General features: G+C 32.6%; 1 protein-coding gene across 2 annotated transcripts in view; it reads left to right on the top strand.

Annotated features, from left to right (window-relative positions):
- Positions 1-19380, top strand: part of LOC150107633 (uncharacterized) — a 271977-nt gene extending 252597 nt beyond the window's left edge. For both annotated transcript variants that reach the window (XM_090391984.1, XM_090391983.1), the window contains one exon: positions 15247-19380. In XM_090391984.1, coding sequence (XP_090248110.1) covers positions 15247-15371 — 125 coding nt within the window. In that variant the 3' untranslated portion in view covers positions 15372-19380. The remainder of the gene's footprint in view (positions 1-15246) is intronic.
- Positions 19381-19758: the final 378 nt, after the last annotated feature.

Below are 19758 nucleotides of genomic sequence, written 5' to 3'. Positions count from 1 at the left end.
ATTCTGCTCTTCATTAATAGATTCATCTGAGTAGTTGCTGTAATTTTTCATTTATTTTTTGCTAGTATAGTTTTCTTTTATCACAATCAGATAATGGGCTGACTTTGAACCTAAGGTCTCAGTTGTCTAATGGATACTGGTTCTTTATCCCGTTTGGTTTGGGGCGGAACCATATTGATGTCACACATAGATAATGATCTGATTCAGTTTCAAAAACCTCAGAAAACTAACATCACAAATGAATCTACCTATTTTATTATCTGCTATTGTATAGTCTATAATAGATTTCAATCCTCTTGCTGATCATGTGAATTTATGAATGTGTTTGAACATTCTATTTATTATTCTTAGATTATTGTAGATAGAGAAATCAATTGAACTTTGGGCATTTCTATTTTTTTTACTAATTCTTCAAAAGTTCCTATATGATTTTGGATTTTCATATTGCCTACAGGAGCATTTAAAATCACCCAGCTGTAAAAACATGTCATTTTTGTTTATCTTCTCTATTATATTTTGGAGTTGATTATAGAAGTCTGAACTTTCTTCTTCTTCCCCCTCCTGGAGCTTATAATCCGAGAACTGTGAGATATCCTCTATTAAGTTTCAATCTGAGTTGTAATATTCTTTGGTTCCAGTATTTATAGTTATTGATGTTGTCTTTAAGGGCTTTGTGAATCATGATTGATACTCCTGCTCTTGCTCTCTGGTCCTCTTGTACTCCACTATAGATATGTATGTAGTTATCAGTTTCTTTGGTTCCCTGATTTTTATTTTTTTAAATTTTTTTATTCTTTGTTTCAGTTGTCTAATACTGCAGTTTCGATTTTCTTTTGATATAGAATTTCATCTATTTGGTTTTCTTTGTGAGATAACCTTCTTGCATTCCAAGTAACAAAATCAGTGATAATCTTTTTCCGGTTAGTACTTTTAGCCTGTCTAGGGTTATTTCCATTTTGAGAGCCCCTTGAATTCTTTCATTTTAATTATTTAATTAAATTAATTATTTGAAATTTGAAATTGATTAGAATACTTGTTAATTGATTACTAGCCAAAGCACAAGGTGTCTCTAGTGGTGGGGTTGCCACCTTGAGGCATTTAGGCTTGCCTTTTTTTTTTAGTTGGTAGTGGGAAATATAGTTTGAGAGGAATGAGTCACCCCTTCTTCCTCAAATTGTTCTAATAGCACTGGGGGTGAAGGAGCAAAAGAGAGTAGAGGAAAGAAGAGTAGAAGACCAGTCAACAGTTATAATATACCAAGTGGTATCTTTGGTTTGCCATGCCTGTACTCAGTAGTGTGAGCCTCTGATATAATGAAAGGTTAGCAAAACAGATTTCTGGTGTTAAGATTGCAGGAAAAAGACCCACGGGAAGACCAAGATATAATTGGATTGATGCAGTAAGAAGTGCCTTAGAAGACTGAAATGTTAGATAGGACACTATTGGGAGTGCTAACAAGTAATAGACTAATTTTGAGGGAAATTGTTGATAACAGATTAGTATGATTAGTATTATATGATAAACTTTATCATGTAGTACTGTCATAGTAGTCTGTGTTCACCCTTTGAGGAGTAGGAAATTGATGACGATTAAGAGATTATTTAGGTGATTGATATATAATTAGCAATGCTAAACATGTTGATATTGTCACTCTGCACATTTCTCACAAACATATACTTCTGGTGAACTGGCTAACATGATTTCTCAATTTCTTCTAACCTTGTAAAAAAAATGTTTGCAGCTACTGGTTGACATTTATTTACAGTCTAACTAACCCATAGAACTAACTTCTCTTTCTTCTGGAGTGTGACAACCAATTGTGTGCTTATCCCTTTTTGCCTACACCTAACCCTAATGTACTGTAGGTTCCTCTGTTTGCTGCATGCATGCAGGAGAGGATTATTATATATAACATCAATAACTTTAAAAAAAGAGGAAAAATAAACCCAGTGATCCTTTAACATCTGAAGCTTTAAATTCATCAGAGACTCTTAAACACTTATTTCCATACTATCCTTCAGTGGAGTAATAACAACCTAGTTACCTTTCAAAACACTTCCCCACTCCTTTCTTTCTCTAGCTCTCACAAGAAAAAGATCTTAGCTCCTCCACTCCTTGTCTTTTATAACTCTCAGCCCAAACACATCACTATAGAATCCTTGGCATTCTTTTTTCCTTAAGGCGTTACTTTTTATCTGTCTACTCCTAACTCTACAAATCAAAAATTCATCCAATCTTGAAATACTGCTCACATTTTTGGTGATTCACCTAAGACCTCTCGAAAAGTTATTGATACTGTTCAAAAGATTGCAGTTTCACTAATTGATGACTCCATTCTCCTCTCCAGCCATTCCTCTCTTAGAATGGCTAGTTTCTGCATTGTCTTTTCTACAGATAATTTATATGGATGATGTTTAGTAGTACTGGCATTCTTTTACAATTGCATTGCTGGCTTTCTGAACCTTCTGCTCCCTTTCATTTTTCATTCCACCTACCACTGTTCTGTGGAACAGCCTTCAAAAAAACTTCAGTATACAATAGGAATTGGATGAGTTGCAGAATCGTTGCTGTTGTCATTTTTATCATCTCATTCATTATTATTATACTGCAGTTACTCTGTAGTTTCCCAACTACAGAGTAACTGCAGCATAATAATAATGCACTTATGAACTCAAATAGAAGTAGTTTTCAAGATAGTGAAGAGTTGTATATAGCAGTGCTTCCCAAACTTCTGGATGTAAGGGCCCCCTTTGGAAAAATTAAAATATTTCATGCCCCCCCCTCGAAAAAAAACCCCTGTAATATAGACACATATTATTATAATATTTATTGTATTTAAATTCAATACAAAACATACGCATTTGACATGGCACATTAGCTCATATTTTTATATAGATAGATTTATTGTTATTGTACATTTGCAGTACAAGCATGAAACGTAAAACGATTAGTAATAAAGAAAGAATTAAAAACATAAAAGTAGTTTAATGACAATTTAATGTGATTGATGTGTTTCAATACTGCTACACAAAAGGTCAATATCAGGTGAAATATTTGAAACTACAATTCTTAGATTTCTGCTTTGAAATGAAACTTATAATGAATAAACATATATTTACTAATATTCATTAAGCGACGAAATATGCAGGAAGCAAAATTTGTGAACCCGCACCAATGTGATTTTTTTACATTAAAATATAAAAAATAACAAAAAAGAAATAATAAAAATCAAATACGTTTCTTTTAGGATAAAAAAATATACTTAGTCTTAAAACATTTTCAATTTGTTTTCATTGTTTCACGGTTTTGGAACAAAACCTACGACCCCCAAGGGGCTGTGGCCCACAGTTTTGGAAGCGCTGATATATAGTATGCAAAAATACTGCATTTTTCCGAGTATAAGACGCACCCTACTTTTTCCAACCCAAAATTAAGAAATCAATATTTTAAACATAAAACAGAACACATTTGATCATCTCTCAGGGGACCCTGTAACCCCTAGAGAGCGCATCCCGTGGGTGGTGGATAGGGGAGCCTACCATGTGTGTGTGTGTGTACATGCGCTTGCGTGTGTGTGTGTATATATATATATGGTGGGGTGGTCCGAATATACTGAATAAGGACTCGTGGACCAACAGGGCCATAGGGGGCAATCATCTTGATTGTAAGTGAAGCGGCACTCCCATGGACCCCTAGCTGGATCTATTCTCTCCTCCTTCTACTTTGAGGAAGACCCACTTACTTTAATCTTTCCTATAAGGCCTTATCAGCCAACTCTTCTTACTTTACCCTTGTGCTATTAGAGTACTCGAGGGCCATGGGGTCTTTTCATTTCTGGCTTTACAACTATGTCCTCTCTATAAACCTTACTATATTTCTTCTATAATCTACCCTTTCCCCTTCAATATACCCTATTCCTCCTATGGGTTTAAATTCGGAAGAAGGCGAGTTCAGAAGCCTTAAGGTAGCAGCCCTACTACTGAACTATTCCATCGTCAGGCTAGTCCCCTGACATGGAGAACATAACCATACTTGTAAGCTGACAGAAAAAGATAATCGGATTGAATCTATGGGAAACGACACTGGAATGGAAAAGGGAAAACGAAAATGGAAACGACAAAATATAATACACATAGCAAACTGGAATGTAAGAGGAATAGCATATAAAGAAATAGAATTAGACCAGTTATTAAATGAAAGAAACTTTAAAATAGCAGTAATCACTGAAACAAAAAAGAAATTAAAAGGAACTATGAGAACTGAAAATTTTAATGTGATATACAGTGGAGTCGACAGAGACCAAAGAGCACAAGCAGGAGTCATGATTTGGATTCATAACTCCCTTTCAAAACAGTTAAAACATTATAAATTATGGAATGAAAGAATAATAGAAGCTAGAATAAAAATAGATACAGGCTATTTAACAATAATTGGTTTATATGCCCCAGAAGAAGGAAGAGAACAGATAATATTGATTTTTATAATCAGCTACAAAACATATATAATAAAATAAATAAAAATGATTACATAAATTTAGCAGGAGACTTAAATGAAAGAATTGGAAACACAAAAATTAATAATAATATAGGAATACATGGAGAACACATTCTAAACAGAAATGGTAAAAAATTGATTGACTTTGTAGTTTATAATAACCTAAAAATAATGAATTCCTTCTATAAACATAAAGACATACATAAATATACTTGGGCAGCAACAGGATGGAAATCAATATTAGATTACTTCATATTAAATGAAAAGACATCAAAATTTTCACTAGATGTTAGAGTTCACAGAGGATATGAAATAAGCAGTGACCACTTCCTTGTTAAAATAAAATTAAGATTACCACCTAAATGGCTACAAGTAACAAGAACAGAAAGAAAAATTGAAACATTTGTTTATAAAACTAGACTATTGAATGACATAAATGTACAATGGCTATATGAACAAAGATTAACCAGTATCTAGATAAAATAAAACAAAATGAAGAAATAGAAATAGAATGGCTTAATATAAAAACGATACTAAATGCAGCAGCAAATGAAAGCTTAGGAAAGACCAAAAAATTCAATAAAAGAAAAAACTGAAGATCTGGGATGATACAATGAAAGAAATAATCAAAAAGAAAAAAGAAGCATATCACAAATGGTTAAGCAGTAAAAGATTAGAAGATGAAATAGAATATAAAAGAATAAGAGCCATAGCTAAAAGAGAAGTCAGAAAAAGACATAGAGAATCATGGAATAAATTTGTTTCTAATTTAGAACATGATTTATATAAAATAAGACCCAATGTATATAAGATTTTGAAACACCTAAATGCAGATACCAAAAAAAACATAAAATTAAACACTGAATTGAAATTACAAGAATTTCTAAATTACTACACAGAACTGTGGACAGACAAATATTTTAAAAAAGAAACTGGCAAACAATTAACGAAAATGAAAAGGAAATAACTGAAGAAGAATTAGAAATCAGCCTGAAAGAAACAAGAAACGGAAAATCACCTGGAGAAGATAAGCTAGGTTCAGAACTATATAAATACGCAGGAACAAGATTCAAAGGAAGACACTTATTATTTTTAAATAAAATTTACTCAACTGGTATCCCCCCAATAGAATGGAAAAAAGCAATTTTGATTCCAATCTTTAAGAAAGGTAATAGAGATGACCCTAAAAACTATAGAGGTATCAGTATACTAAATTCATGTTACAAAATATACAGCAGAATCTTAAATAACAAACTAATGAAATATTCCGAAAACTTTATTCTAGAGGTACAAAATGGATTTAGAAAAGGACGATCATGTATAGACCCAGCCTTCTGCCTAAAATTAATAATAGAGAAAAGAAGAGAATATAATTTAGAAACACATATTGCATTTATTGACTTTGAAAAAGCATTTGACAAAGTTAAAAGAAACATATTATTTAACATATTAAAAGAAAGACAAATACCAAATAATATCCTAAAAACCGTCACAAGTATATATGAAAATAATCAAATACAAATAAGATTAAATCATGAGCTATCATATACAAGAGAGATAAACCAAGGGGTCCGACAGGGATGTCCCCTCTCAGCAACTCTTTTTAATATCTACTTAAATGAAATAATAATAAAATGGAGTAAAAATTTACATCAAGGAATTAAACTTTCACCTACAGTTAACTTAAACACTCTCCTCTTTGCAGACGTCCAAATAATAATTACAAATTCTGAAGATAACTTACAGAAAGCTATTTTAAATCTAAATGAGATATCCAAAGATTATGGTATGATAATATCAACGGAAAAATCAAAAACTATGGCCTTTAAAGGACAAGATCCAGCAAGAACTAAAATAGTATTAGATAACAAGATCTTAGAACAGGTGAATTCATTTAACTACCTAGGATGTATGATCACTTATGAAAATGAAAAAGATATAAACATAAAAATTGCAAAATATTTAAAAATAACAGGAGTAATTAACTCTATATTTAAACCAAACCTAGTTCAAAAACAAACCAGGCTAAAAGTATACAATACGTTAGCCCTACCGGTCTTAATGTATGGAAGCGAAATCTGGACAATAAAACAAAAAGACAAACGAAGATTAACAACAGCAGAAATGAAGTTTATGAGAAAAACTGCAAAGTATACCCTATTTGATCACAAAAGAAACGAAGATATTATGAAAGAATTAAACCAAGAACCAGTAATTGAAAAAATTAAAAAATATAAACATAGATGGATGGAACACGTTCAAAGAATGAAAACAGAAAGATTACCAAAACAAGCTATTAGGAAAAAGAAAACCAGGACGTCCTCTTAAACGATTCAACGATGACTTCTAATTCCGGAACTGGCCGTACTAGGCCTAAATTCTTGATACGTATGATGATGATGACATTTGATCATCATCATCAAATTCCTGCCATGTAGCCTCAAGGGGTGTACAGGATGTGATAGTACCACATGAAAAATTTACATCATTACTAACTTCCTACCTACAAAAATTTTGTCCAAACCAGTCTGTTACTTGTCAGGACTCCAACATTATCAGATCTTATATTTCTATTATCTAAGGTACTTTGTTACTAACTATTATAATAACGGAATTAACTCACGTAAATTATTCTTTCTTCATAGAATTTTTACCTGGGTATCACAGGCATCATCAGTACAGGTACAAGGCTAATTAAACAATAACTGTCATATTCACAAAAGCACCACCTAAGTAGCTAAGGTTAAATTTCCTAAATTTATTTAATTATTATTTATTTATTTTTAATTATTTAATTATTCAATTATAATTTTTTTTAATTTTTATATATATATATATATATTATTGAAAAGAAAATGAAAGAGTTTGAGAACAGGAATCAAACCTTGGAGATTCAGTGGCAAACTCTGAAGAAAACATTGATTGATTCTGCTAGAGAGGCATGTGGTGAGGTGGTGTGCAAGGATAAAAAAATCAGAACTCCCTGGTGGACACAGGAAGTTAAAGAGGCAGTGAAGAAAAAGAAGAAAGCATATCAAAAGTTCCTGGCAAATAAGTCAGCTTTTACTCTTACAGAATACAGAGACAAATGTAAGAAAGCTAAACAGTGTGTAAAACTAGCTAAACAAAAGTCATAGGAGGACTTTGACAAGAATATAGAAAATAAATATTAAGAAGGTGGCAAAATATTCTGGAGGTTGTTGAAGAAGCTTAGGAATGGAGGAAAGAGTGCTGTAAAAGGAGTTAGAGATGTTAAGGTGACATGAAAACAGGAGAAAAAGATATCCTTGAAGTATGGAATAATTACTTTGAAAAACTGCTAAATGAAACAAGCAGTGATGACAGCACAGTGATAAAAAAAACACTGACCAGGCATGCAGTCAGGAATACATATCCATACTTGAAGTAGAAAAAGCCATCAAAGGCTTGAAATGTGGAAAGGCAGCAGGAGTAGATGATATTCGACCAGAAATGCTGAAGTATGGTGGTATAAAGCCTGGACAAAGGGACGAATTCCCAATGATTGGAGTAGAGCTCTCATAGTACCCATATATAAAAAGGGAAATAAAACTGAATGTGAGAATTACAGAGGTATTTCCCTACTGAGTGTTCCTGGCAAGATCTATGCAAGTATACTTGAGAAACGGTTGAGAAGAATTGTGGAAGAAAAGCTTGGTGAAGAACAAGCTGGATTCAGGCCAAATAGAGGCTGTCAGGATCAGATCTTCACTTTACGACAAATAGTCGAGAAAGCATGGGAATATAACAAAGATCTGTATTTAAGTTTTGTCGATTTGGAAAAGGCATATGACAAGGTGCCAAGAGAGAAGCTATTCAATACGCTGCAGTTATATGGTGTCAATGGGGCATTATATCAAGCAATACTTAGTCTTTATTTGAGTTGTAAGTCAGCAGTTAGAATTGAAGGAAGCACAGGAAGATGGTTTAATATTAAATCTGGTGTGAGACAAGGATGCACATTATCCCCTCTGTTATTCATTATCTATATGGATCACATTATGAAGGAATGTGGTATTAAACCTGATATTAAAATTGGAGATGTTAATGTCAGCTCTTTACTTTATGTGGATGATGTTATACTTCTAAATAAATCTGCTACAAGTCTGCAAGATTCTCTGACTAAATTGAATAGCTGTTGTAATAGATATGGTATGAAGGTCAGCAATAAAAAGACAAAGACAATGAAAATAGGCAGAATCATTGAAAATGTCAACTGTGTTGTAAATGGAGAACCTGTGGAACAAGTAAAACATTTCAGCTACTTAGGCATGATTTTTACTGAAGATGGTAAATTAAATATGGAAATAGACAACAGAATCAGCAAAGCTGGTATGGTGGGAAGTCAATTGAATAAATTCATATGGAATAAGAAAGAAATTAGTCGGAACACTAAATTAGCTGTGTACAAGACGGTGTTCAAACCAGTTTTAACTTATGGATCTGAGAGCTGGGTCAAAGTAAAACACTTGACCAAAGACTAGAGACCGCAGATATGAGAGTCCTGAGAAAGATTATAGGCGTGAACAGATGGCATCAATGGCAATATCATATTAAAAATGAGGATATTAGGAACGAACTTGACATTGTCAGCATCCAGGAATGCGTTAGCAGAGCTAATCTCAGGTGGTATTGTCACTTAAATAGAATGGGAGAGGAAAGATTAGCAAAACATGTGTTCTCTGCCAGGTTGGAAGGAAATCGACCCAGAGGAAGACCAAGATATAGGTGGATTGATACGGTACAAAGTGCCTTAGACGATAGAAATATAAGATCTGATAATGTTGGAGTCTTGACAAGTAACAGACTGATTTGGAGGAAAATTGTAGATAGGAAGTTAGTAATTATGTGATTTTTTCATGTAGTACTGTCATATCCTGTACACCCCTTGAGGGTACATGGCAGGAATTTGATGAATTGTATGTTAGGAAAGAATTGCTGCTTTATAAAGTACTATCTCCCACAAGGGGGAAAGACGTAGACCATCGGATCTGTTTAGGTTAGGGGAGTGAAGTAATGTTTCTTTGTATAGCTGTTCCTTTAGGAACCGACTTTTGTGAATGACTTTTGTCTTGTTCCACTTAACTCTATGTCTGGTGTTGATAACATGTTCTGCAATTCCAGACTGTTCGGGTTCAAGGTACTGGATGTACGACTGGTGTTCTTCTTACCTGACCTAAGCAGATCTTCCTGTTTGTTCAGAATATGATAATCCACACTAGCAGGGAATCTAGTAGACTCTTTCCTATAGACTGTGAATTGTAGATAACCATCTGGTTGGCATAGAATCAAAAGGTCTAGAAAGGCTAACTGCTTATTTACTTCTACTTCTAGGGTGAACTGGATCCTTGGATGAAGTCCATTAATTTTTGAGAGAAACTATTTGTAGTTCTTCTGAGGCGCCCATCCATATCGCAAAAGTGTCGTCCACATATCTGAACCAAATGTTAGGTCTGGGTGTAATGTTGTCTAAGATACGCTGTTCGAAATGCTCCATGAAGTAGTTGGCAATAGCAGGAGATATTGGATTACCCATTGCTGTCCCTTCGATTTGTTGGTGTAGCTGGTTTTTGAAAGAAAAATAACCGGACTTTATGACAAATTCAAATAATTTGACAATGTCTGGAGGAAATTCTTGGTGTAGTAATTCTATGCTGTCCGCCAACAGAACATTCGTAAATAGCAAAACAACATCTAGACTAATCATAATCTCCGAATCATCTAGATGCAGATTGGAAATTTTATTTCTGAAGTCCACAGAATTTTTTATATATGTAGCAGTTCTTCTAGTTGAAGAAGTGAGTAAATTTGACAGAAAGTTTGATATTTTGTAAGTGGGACAACCTATATAGTCTACAACCGGTCTTAATGGAATTCCTGGCTTATGTACTTTTGGAAGACCATATAATCTCGGTGGGAGTCCGAAGAAGGTCTTTAGTGTTTTCTTTTTATCTTCATCCCCTATTGATACTTTTTTTCCTATAAGGGCATTAAGCTTTTTTATTTGACTACCGGTAGGATCTGAAGTGAGGGGTCTACATAGAGTTGAGTGGAACAAGACAAAAGTCATTCACAAAAGTCTGTTCCTAATGGAACGGCTATACAAAGAAACATGTGAAACATTACTTCACTCCCCTAACCTAAACAGATCCGATGCTTTACGTCTCCCCCCCCGTGGGAGATAATACTTTATAAAGCAGCAAATCTTTCCTGACATATAATTGTATATACATATATATATTTATAAGAAAAAAAAGTTAATTATTATAATTAAATAATTATTATTTAATAATTAAATAAATTAGGCAATTTAACCTTAGCTACTTAGGTGGTGCTTTGTGAATATAACAGTTATTGTTTAATTAGCCTTGTACCTGTACTGATGATGCCTGTGATACTCAGGTGAAAATTCTACGTATAAAGAATAATTTACGTGAGTTAATTCCGGTATTATAATAGTTAGTAATATATCTACTCACGGTATATCCTTACTGAAACTTATATCAAAACCTCACGGAGAGTCTACTTCCAAACGATGTGCCAGATACGGTGAAGTATTAGTTAAGAAGGCGAATTGCATTAACAGAATAATATTCCTAAAGTGATGTAAGTTGGCTCAGGTTATTGCTACCTGCTGTAAACTAAAAGAAATTTTTAAGTCTCAAAGAGCCTATCGGATTTATATAAAGGCCAGTAGGTCACTGTTAAATTGTCAGCTACAAGAAGTAAAGAAATCTCTTGCACTTCTGAATAAAGAAATAATAGATATCAAGAACGCTATAGAACCAGTATTAGAGACTGAAAATTTTAACACCGTTTTATGCATTTCATTGATGTCATACCAAAAGGTTTTTAATGCTTCCCGTGATAGATTGAAATGCAAGTTTGATTCACTGGTGAGCCACCCCAAATCTAGTAATACTGTCATTGATACAGATACTGTCCACTGACAGACAGTGAACATTTCGTTCTGTCAAAAGGGCATAATTTTGCTATTGCTCCGAATAAAGTACCAATAATAGACTTTTTCCATAGTATAGACAGAGGTATTCCATCCTAACCCCAAAAAACAGCTAACAGAACAAGATTCGAGTGTTTAAAAATTCTTTTTAACGCCAAGCCTCCGTGGTCGAACCTATCATATGCTGGACAAAAAGCACTGAAATCGCTAAAAAATAACAAGAACCTAATTATTACGAAAGCTGACAAAGGGAGGCTGTAGTCATCCAAGACAGATGTGAATACGAGAGAAAAATATCACTGTTACTCCGGAACTATTCGACTTATAGGCCCTTCACTTCAGATCCTACCAGTAGTCAAATAAAAAAGCTTAATGCCCTTATAGAAAAAATATCGATATGGGATGAAGATAAAAAGAAAACACTAAAGACCTCCTTCGTGCGCCCACTGAGATTATATGGTCTTCCAAAAGTACAGAAGCCAGGAATTCCATTAAGACCGGTTGTAGAATGTATAGATTGTCCCACTTACAAAATATCAAAATTTCTGTGAAATTTACTCACTTCTTCAACTAGAAGAACTGCTACATATATAAAAAATTCTGTGGACTTCAGAAATAAAATTTCCGATCTGCATCTAGACGATTTGGAGATTATGATTAGTTTAGATGTCGCTTCGCTATTTACGAATGTTCTGTTGGCGGACAGCATAGAATTACTACACCAAGAATTTCCTCCAGACATTGTCAAATTATTTGAATTTGTAATAAAGTCCGGTTATTTTTCCTTCAAAAACCAGTTATACCAACAAGTCGAAGGGACAGCAATGGGTAATCCAATATCTCCTGCTATTGCCAACTACTTCATTGAGCATTTCGAACAGCATATCTTTGACAACATTATACCCAGACCTAACATTTGGTTCAGATATGTGGACGACATTTTTGCAATATGGAAGGGCACCTCAAAAGAACTACAAAAATTAATGCACTTCATCCAAGGATCCAGTTCACCCTAGAAGTAGAAGTAAATAAGCAGTTTCTAGACCTCTTGATTCTTCGCCAACCAGATGGGTATCTACAATTCACAGTCTATAGGAAAGAGACTCATCCACGCTGAATCACATCACCATCCCAGCCAAAAGGCAGGTACTGTAAAAACACTAGTTCATAGAGCCAACTCCTTTTGTTCTTCAGAAGAACTTTTACAAAAGAATTACAGTATATTAATTCCTCCTTCATATCCAATGGCTATAAGAAGTCCTTCATAATAAGAGCTTTAAGTAGACTGGTGTTCCTCTAACAGGTCATGTTAGAGGAACACCAGTCGTATACATCCAGTACCTTGAACCTGAACAGTCTGGAATTGCAGAACAAGCCATCAACACCAGACATAGAGTTAAGTGGAACAAGACAAAAGTCATTCACAAAAGTCGGTTCCTAATGGAACAGCTATACAAAGAAACATGTGAAACATTACTTCACTCCCCTAACTTGGACAGATCCAATGGTCTACGTCTTTCCCCCTTGTGGGAGATAGTACTTTATAAAGCAGCAAATCTTTCCTAACATATAATTGTATACACACATATATATTTATTAAAAAAAAATAATAATAATAATTAAATAAATTTAGGAAATTTAACCTTAGCTACTTAGGTGGTGCTTTGTGAATATAACAGTTATTGTTTAATTTGCCTTGTACCTGTACTGATGATGCCTGTGATACTCAGGTGAAAATTCTACGTATAAAGAATAATTTACGTGAGTTAATTCCGGTATTATAATAGTTAGGAATATGTCTACACACGGTATTTCCTTACTGAAACTTATAAGGTACTTTGTACCGTATCAATCCACCTATATTTTGGTCTTCCTCTGGGTTGTTTTCCTGCCAACTTGTCAGAGAACAGTTGTTTTGCTAATCTTTCCTCTCCCATTCTGTTTAGTGACCAAGCTAATGCATTCCTGGGTGCTGACAATGTCAAGTTCTTTCCTAATATCCTTGTTTTTAATATGATACTGCCATTGATGCCTCTGTTTATTCCTCTAATCTTTCTCAGGACTCTCATATCTGTAATCTCTAGTCTTTGGTCAAGTGTTTTACTTCTGACCAAGCTCTGAGATCCATAAGTTAAAACTGGTTTGAACATTGTGTTGTATACAACTAATTTAGTGTTCTGACTAATTTCTCTCTTATTCCATATGAATTTATTCAATTGACTTCCTACCATACCAGCTTTGTTAATTGTGTTGTCTATTTCCATATTTAATTTACCATTTTCACTAAAAATCGTGCCTAAGTAGCTGAAATGTTTTAATTGTTCCACAGGATCTCAGTTCACAACACAGTTGACATTTTCAACGATTCTGCCTATTTTCATCGTCTTTGTCTTTATATTGCTGACCTTCATACCATGTCTATTACAACAGTTATTCAATTTAGCCAGGGAATCTTGCAGACTTGTAGTGGATTTGTTTAGAAGTATAACATCATCCACATAAAGCAAAGAGCTGACATTAACATCTCCAATTTTAATATGTTTAATACCATGTTCCTTAATAATGAGATCCATATAGATAATTAATGACAGAGGGGATAATGTACATCCTTGTCTCACACCAGATTTAACATTAAACCATCTTCCTGTACTTCTTTCAATTCTAACTACTGACTTACAACTCAAATAAAGACTAAGTATTGCTTGATGTAATGCCTCATTGACACCATATAACTGTAGCGTATTGAATAGCTTCTCTCTTGGCACTTTGTCATATGCCTTTTCCGGATTGACAAAACTTAAATACAGATTTGTTATATTCCCATGATTCTCAACTATTTGTCATAAAGTGAAGATCTGATCCTGACAGAATCTATTTGTCCTGAATCCAGCATGTTCTTCACCAAGCTTTTCTTCCACAATTCTTCTCAACCATTTCTCAAGTATACTTGCATAATTCTCACATTCAGTTTTATTTCCCTTTTTTAAAAATGGTGCTATGAGATCTCTACTCCAATCATCGGGAATTCATTCTTCTGTCCAGTCCTTCTGAACTATGCAGTGTAGCCACTGTAAGACTTCTATACCACCATACTTCAGCATTTCTGGTCGAATATCATCTTCTACTCCTGCCTTTCCACATTTCAAGCCTTTGATGGCTTTTTCTACTTCAAGTATGGATATGTATCCCTGACTGTGCCTGTTGAGTGTTTTTTTACCACTGTGCTATCACTGCTTGTTTCATTTAGCAATTTTTTGAAGTAATTACTCCATACTTCAAGGATATCTTTTTCTCCTGTTTTCATGTCACCTTTATCATCTCTTTCTGAATAAACCAACATTCTGATTGGTTTATTCAGAATCAGCCGTTAATGACTACATAATGACGTCAATTTCCATAGTTAACAAAGGCTAGTGATTGGCAGAAACCTGTTCGTGGAGACAAGGTACCAGCAGTTTTGCCACGGCAACTGTGGGTCTCTCAACCGGTTACTTCCAATTTTTGGTCTAAAAATTTTAGAAAAAAAGTATTGTCTTATATACAGAAAAATGCGGTAGTACTGAGGGTTCCCCCCCCCCCCTCATTGTTGGTACAGAGCTCACAGCCTTAAATTCATCTAATATTAATCAGATGTCCAACATTTAGTCATCTTTCCTGTTTTTTTTTTTTTTTTTTTTTTTTTTCATGATCAAAATGATGTATAACTATATATTGTGTTGGTATTTTACACTCTTAAGCTATAAGTTATTTAACATATGCCTTTTTATTGTTAGCACCTACACATTTTGGTTCGACGGGTACTCCAAGTGCCGCTTCGGGACCTCTTTTTTCCATTGGAACAGTTAGCAAATCTGAAAAGAAAGGAATCCCAGCAAGAAGACGACTGCCAAGAAAGTGACGTTTCTGTTTTGTTAATGTGCATGTGTGTATATATATATATTTATATTTATATAACGTGCAAAGTTTTTCAGGTATTTTGTTGCACTTAATTCTAGACACCTTTGTATAGCCAGAAAATACATTGCAATTCAAATACCTCAGAATTCATTAGTGGGGGAATGTATGTCTCTGCTCTTCCATTTAATTATAAGTTAGATAACTAATTTATTTTAAAACAAACTGAAAAAAAATTGCAACAAAGAAATTTGATTGTAAATGAGAGCATTGTTGTTATTGTAATAATTAGTACAAAATTATAATGTTGAATATGAAATTGGTGAAAAAGTTCAATATATAATTAAAAATTACAAATATTTCTGTAATGAGGCAGAACAGTTTGTTTTACTTCATTACAGAAATTAATATAATAGATCACAATAATAGAAAGAAAAAAAAAGCCAAATTAATTTTCATTCATTTATATTATAAGCGAGAAGTTTTGAATTCAGTGGATTATGTTGTTCTTTTAACTTTCTTTCACAACATTCACTTTAACAATGCCAGTGAAATTTTTTTAAGTGCAAATTTTAGCTATATTTTATCTGACGCATACTTTAAACAAGTATGAAGCATCTTTCGTTTTTGAGAGTTTGATTATAGTGATGAGCATAGTTTGAATGACATGGTTATTTGAAATCATGATTCTTGGGAACCTTATTTTTTTTTTATGATAGCCTATTTTACTTAAAATTCTCCCAGCTTCTGCTCCTGTTTTGATTTTCTGTATGTATTAGATGTACATAAATTTTCAGCACGGGTTTCCATTGAAATCCATTCGTTTTCATATTTCTAAAATATTGTACCTTAATTAATGCCTGGAAGAAAAAATTATATGAAAGATTTTCAAAAATGGTTTTCTTAAGTTAATCAAATATACACTGAGTGGCTACTTTATTAGGAACACCTCCCCTCCCCATTGTTCTAAATGGGAAGGTGTCTCTAATAAAATTTTGAAACATAGCTAATTATTTGATATTTAATCCAGCTTGTAATGATCATTGAAATTTTAATAAATTCATAAAATAAGCATAATGGATTTTTTAAAGATTGATTTAATGCTTTCTTTAATGAAATTTTGATTATTATTATTATTCTGTTGAATTAAATATTTTCATGATTTTGAACCTTAAAAAAAAAAGAATACAGACATCTTTACTAAAATATTAGTTTCTTAGCATAATCACTTTTTATAGCTTATACTAATGGAAATATTTCTAAATTTTTGATATGACTTCAGAATTTATTAACTTTGCTTCAGCTTTTAAATTTTTTTAGGAAAAAAGAATTCAACAGAAATAATAATTTTATTAATAACAGAAGTCTAGATTCATGTTGCACTCCAAGGTTGCACCTCTTACTTTACTACAATCAGTTCAGCAGTTTTGGGCTTGGCTTACTGTGGTAATAAATCTGATGTAATATGTCAAGTATTGTATGTGGTTTCTTTACAGCTGTTATATAATTGTTTTCTTTTCTGCAGGATGTTCAAATATTTTTTTAAAAATAAGTTTATTATATTCCAGTACCTACAGCGTTGTATGTGGGAAATGCCATCAAAAGTATTTTTTTTAGCTCTAATAGGATTATATAATATCTCTAGATAATGAAAATATTGCTAGTTTCTTATATATTAAAAATGTTTTCTTTTTTTCAGTTCAGAATGTTGATCACATTTGTTAATTAATTTTTATAATCTTCCTACAGTTTGTATTCAGTAACTATCTTTCATTATAAAGTGAAGGTAGTAGTACTTCCTAACTAAATTCAGAACCTTACATATATCACTGTAAACACAAAACATAACATGGTTTGAGTATATGTAAATATTCACTTACGAAATACAGTTCACATTTTCATATACCATATGGACATATGGAAATACTGACAATATAAATAATGTTCAAATTAATTTTTTTATATTTTCGTAGTTATTCGAGAGATAGAAGGTTATTAATTAATCTTGGTTGTCATGATAATTTCCTTAACTATACCTTAGACAGTTTTCACTGTGGAAGCTGTGTGACATTGATTGCTAATATCGGCCAAATTAAAAGTTTAACGATTCAAATTTAAATATTTACATGTTGCAGAAATAAAATTTCTTTTATTAAGCACTTCAGTACTAATTGATATTCTATTATGAATATCAATTAGTACTAATGAATGATACAAAGACATGCCTTTCACAGAGTATGTATCTGAAAAAAACTAGTTCTTTTGTATAATATTTGAATTTGACTTTTCATAAGAATTCTGACTCCTGGTTTGAAATAAATATCCATTTGTTTCTAATGTGCGAGTTTTATTAATCACAAATTGCAACCTCCACTGACTGTTTAAAAAGAATTTGATCATTTTCGGATGAATTGATTATTCTTTTGCTGTTGCCATTTTTTTTTTTTTTTTCTATTCAACAAAGTAATGTCTTTTTTAATTTTGATTAGACATTAATGCAGGAATTTCATATTATTTTGAAATGAATGCTTACTTATTTTATTGACTTCTAACTTTTAATGTGTTATTGGAATTACTATGTCAGTTTTATTAGTAACAAAAATATAAAAAAATTATTTTATTAATTAAAAAGCATATAAAATTAATGCCCAGTTATAGTAATTTTTTAGTGTATGTGTGTTAGACATCATGAATTACTGAAATACTAATTTTAAACTGTTAAGTAAGTAATCATAGAGAAAATGAAAGGTACTATGCTATTTAGGAATATTTTGTAAAATTGTTATTTCTGCTTAAAATTATATGGTACTTGGGCAAAAATTATTGCAAACAACAACTTAATATTTAGATAATCAGCAAGAAAACTTATTACTTGCCTACTTTTCTCTTTCTATACATGTGTTTACAGAAGGTATTGCCCTCCCTCTTTATGTATATTCACGTACAAAAAAAATGTGCATCCATGAGAGGGGGAGAGAAATTGTATATAGCATAGGCAGTATTACTCTTTTATAAAATGTTTTTCTTTAAGAGTTGAAAGAAGCATCAGTAGGCAGTTTTATGCCTTCTCACTAATGTGATTAAGCATTTTCCTTTAATCAGTGGACTGTAAATTTTTTTATGGTTTCTTTTTAATTTTAGTAATAGTAGGATGCCATTTATAATTTTATAATTTGCTATGAAATGTATTTTATTCTGTGTATAATTGTTGATAAAAGGGAAGCATTCATTAAGTTGACATTTTAGTAAGCATGCTTGGAATGAGAGCGGTCATTGTATAAATTTCATAATTGAGTATTAAAATGAATATGTGATATTGTTATTAGAATGAAAGGTAACTGTTCTCATAATTCGAAACATCTTAATGCATGCTTCCTTTTATTATATGTTGGCACTCAATGCATTGTATAGTTTGGCATGTGCAATTTGTTTGTCTAATTGTTAGAACTGTAAGAATGTTTGTATTACTCATTGAACTGTCCAAAGAAAAGTTTTTTCGGTATAATCATTTGTTGTGTTGATTGAATCTTTTAAGTAGTGTGTTTATGTAAACACACACATGCACACACACACACACACATGCTATTTCTTCTATTGTATATTTTTGAATTTGCTTAAATTCTACAAACAAACATTTTGTATAGGTGTTTTATTTTATATTCATATGTATGCGTGTATATATCTATATGCATATATGTATGGGCAGCAGAGTGAAAGCCGTGAATTAGTAACATTTCAATATAATTTAGTGCATCATTTAATTTTTTTGGGGGGGGGGGGGTAAAAAAGTGAGAGATCTTTAATTCGTGGCTGCCATGTATAGACTGTAAATTCATTGCACTTTTATTAGGAATTATGTAAGAACCATTTGATCTTCCAAGGGATTTCATTTGTTTGGGGAAAACAGATTAATCAAGATGAAGAGAATGTTAACCCATAATTACTTCAGCTTAATGCTGAAGGGTGTATTCTGAAATGTGTTCAAGTTGTAAATAAATACATTGTATAGTGAACTACACTGCAATAATTTCTTTCTTGTATAGTATTTAATGAAATGTAAATACTTCACTTATTACTTAATATATTTTATATATTATGAGCACTCAATAGTACAATTTGCAGGAACCACACAAAACATTTTGGTTACACGACCTAAGTTGTGATCCCATCTAGGTTGGAAGAACACCTCCTCCAAATACCTTACAAAACAGACAAACCATCTAGAGAATACAAGCAGTTAATTTGTAGTAGACAATGGCAACAGAATTAAGCATTACTTGGCTATAACAAGCCATTTGGGCCTAATTTATTAAATAAAGAAGATTTGGAAGAACCTGTGTCCTGATTCCATCTGTTCACTGAGAAGTAGACACTAATCTTAGAAAAGATGT

The sequence above is a fragment of the Typopeltis vanoorti genome, chromosome 4 (assembly GCF_054136105.1).
Source record: "Typopeltis vanoorti isolate ZY-2024b chromosome 4, IOZ_Tvanoo_1.0, whole genome shotgun sequence".
In the NCBI taxonomy this organism is placed as follows: Eukaryota; Metazoa; Arthropoda; class Arachnida; order Uropygi; family Thelyphonidae; genus Typopeltis; species Typopeltis vanoorti.
The sequence above is the reverse complement of the archived record's forward strand: the minus strand, read 5'-3'. Positions and strand labels throughout refer to the sequence as shown.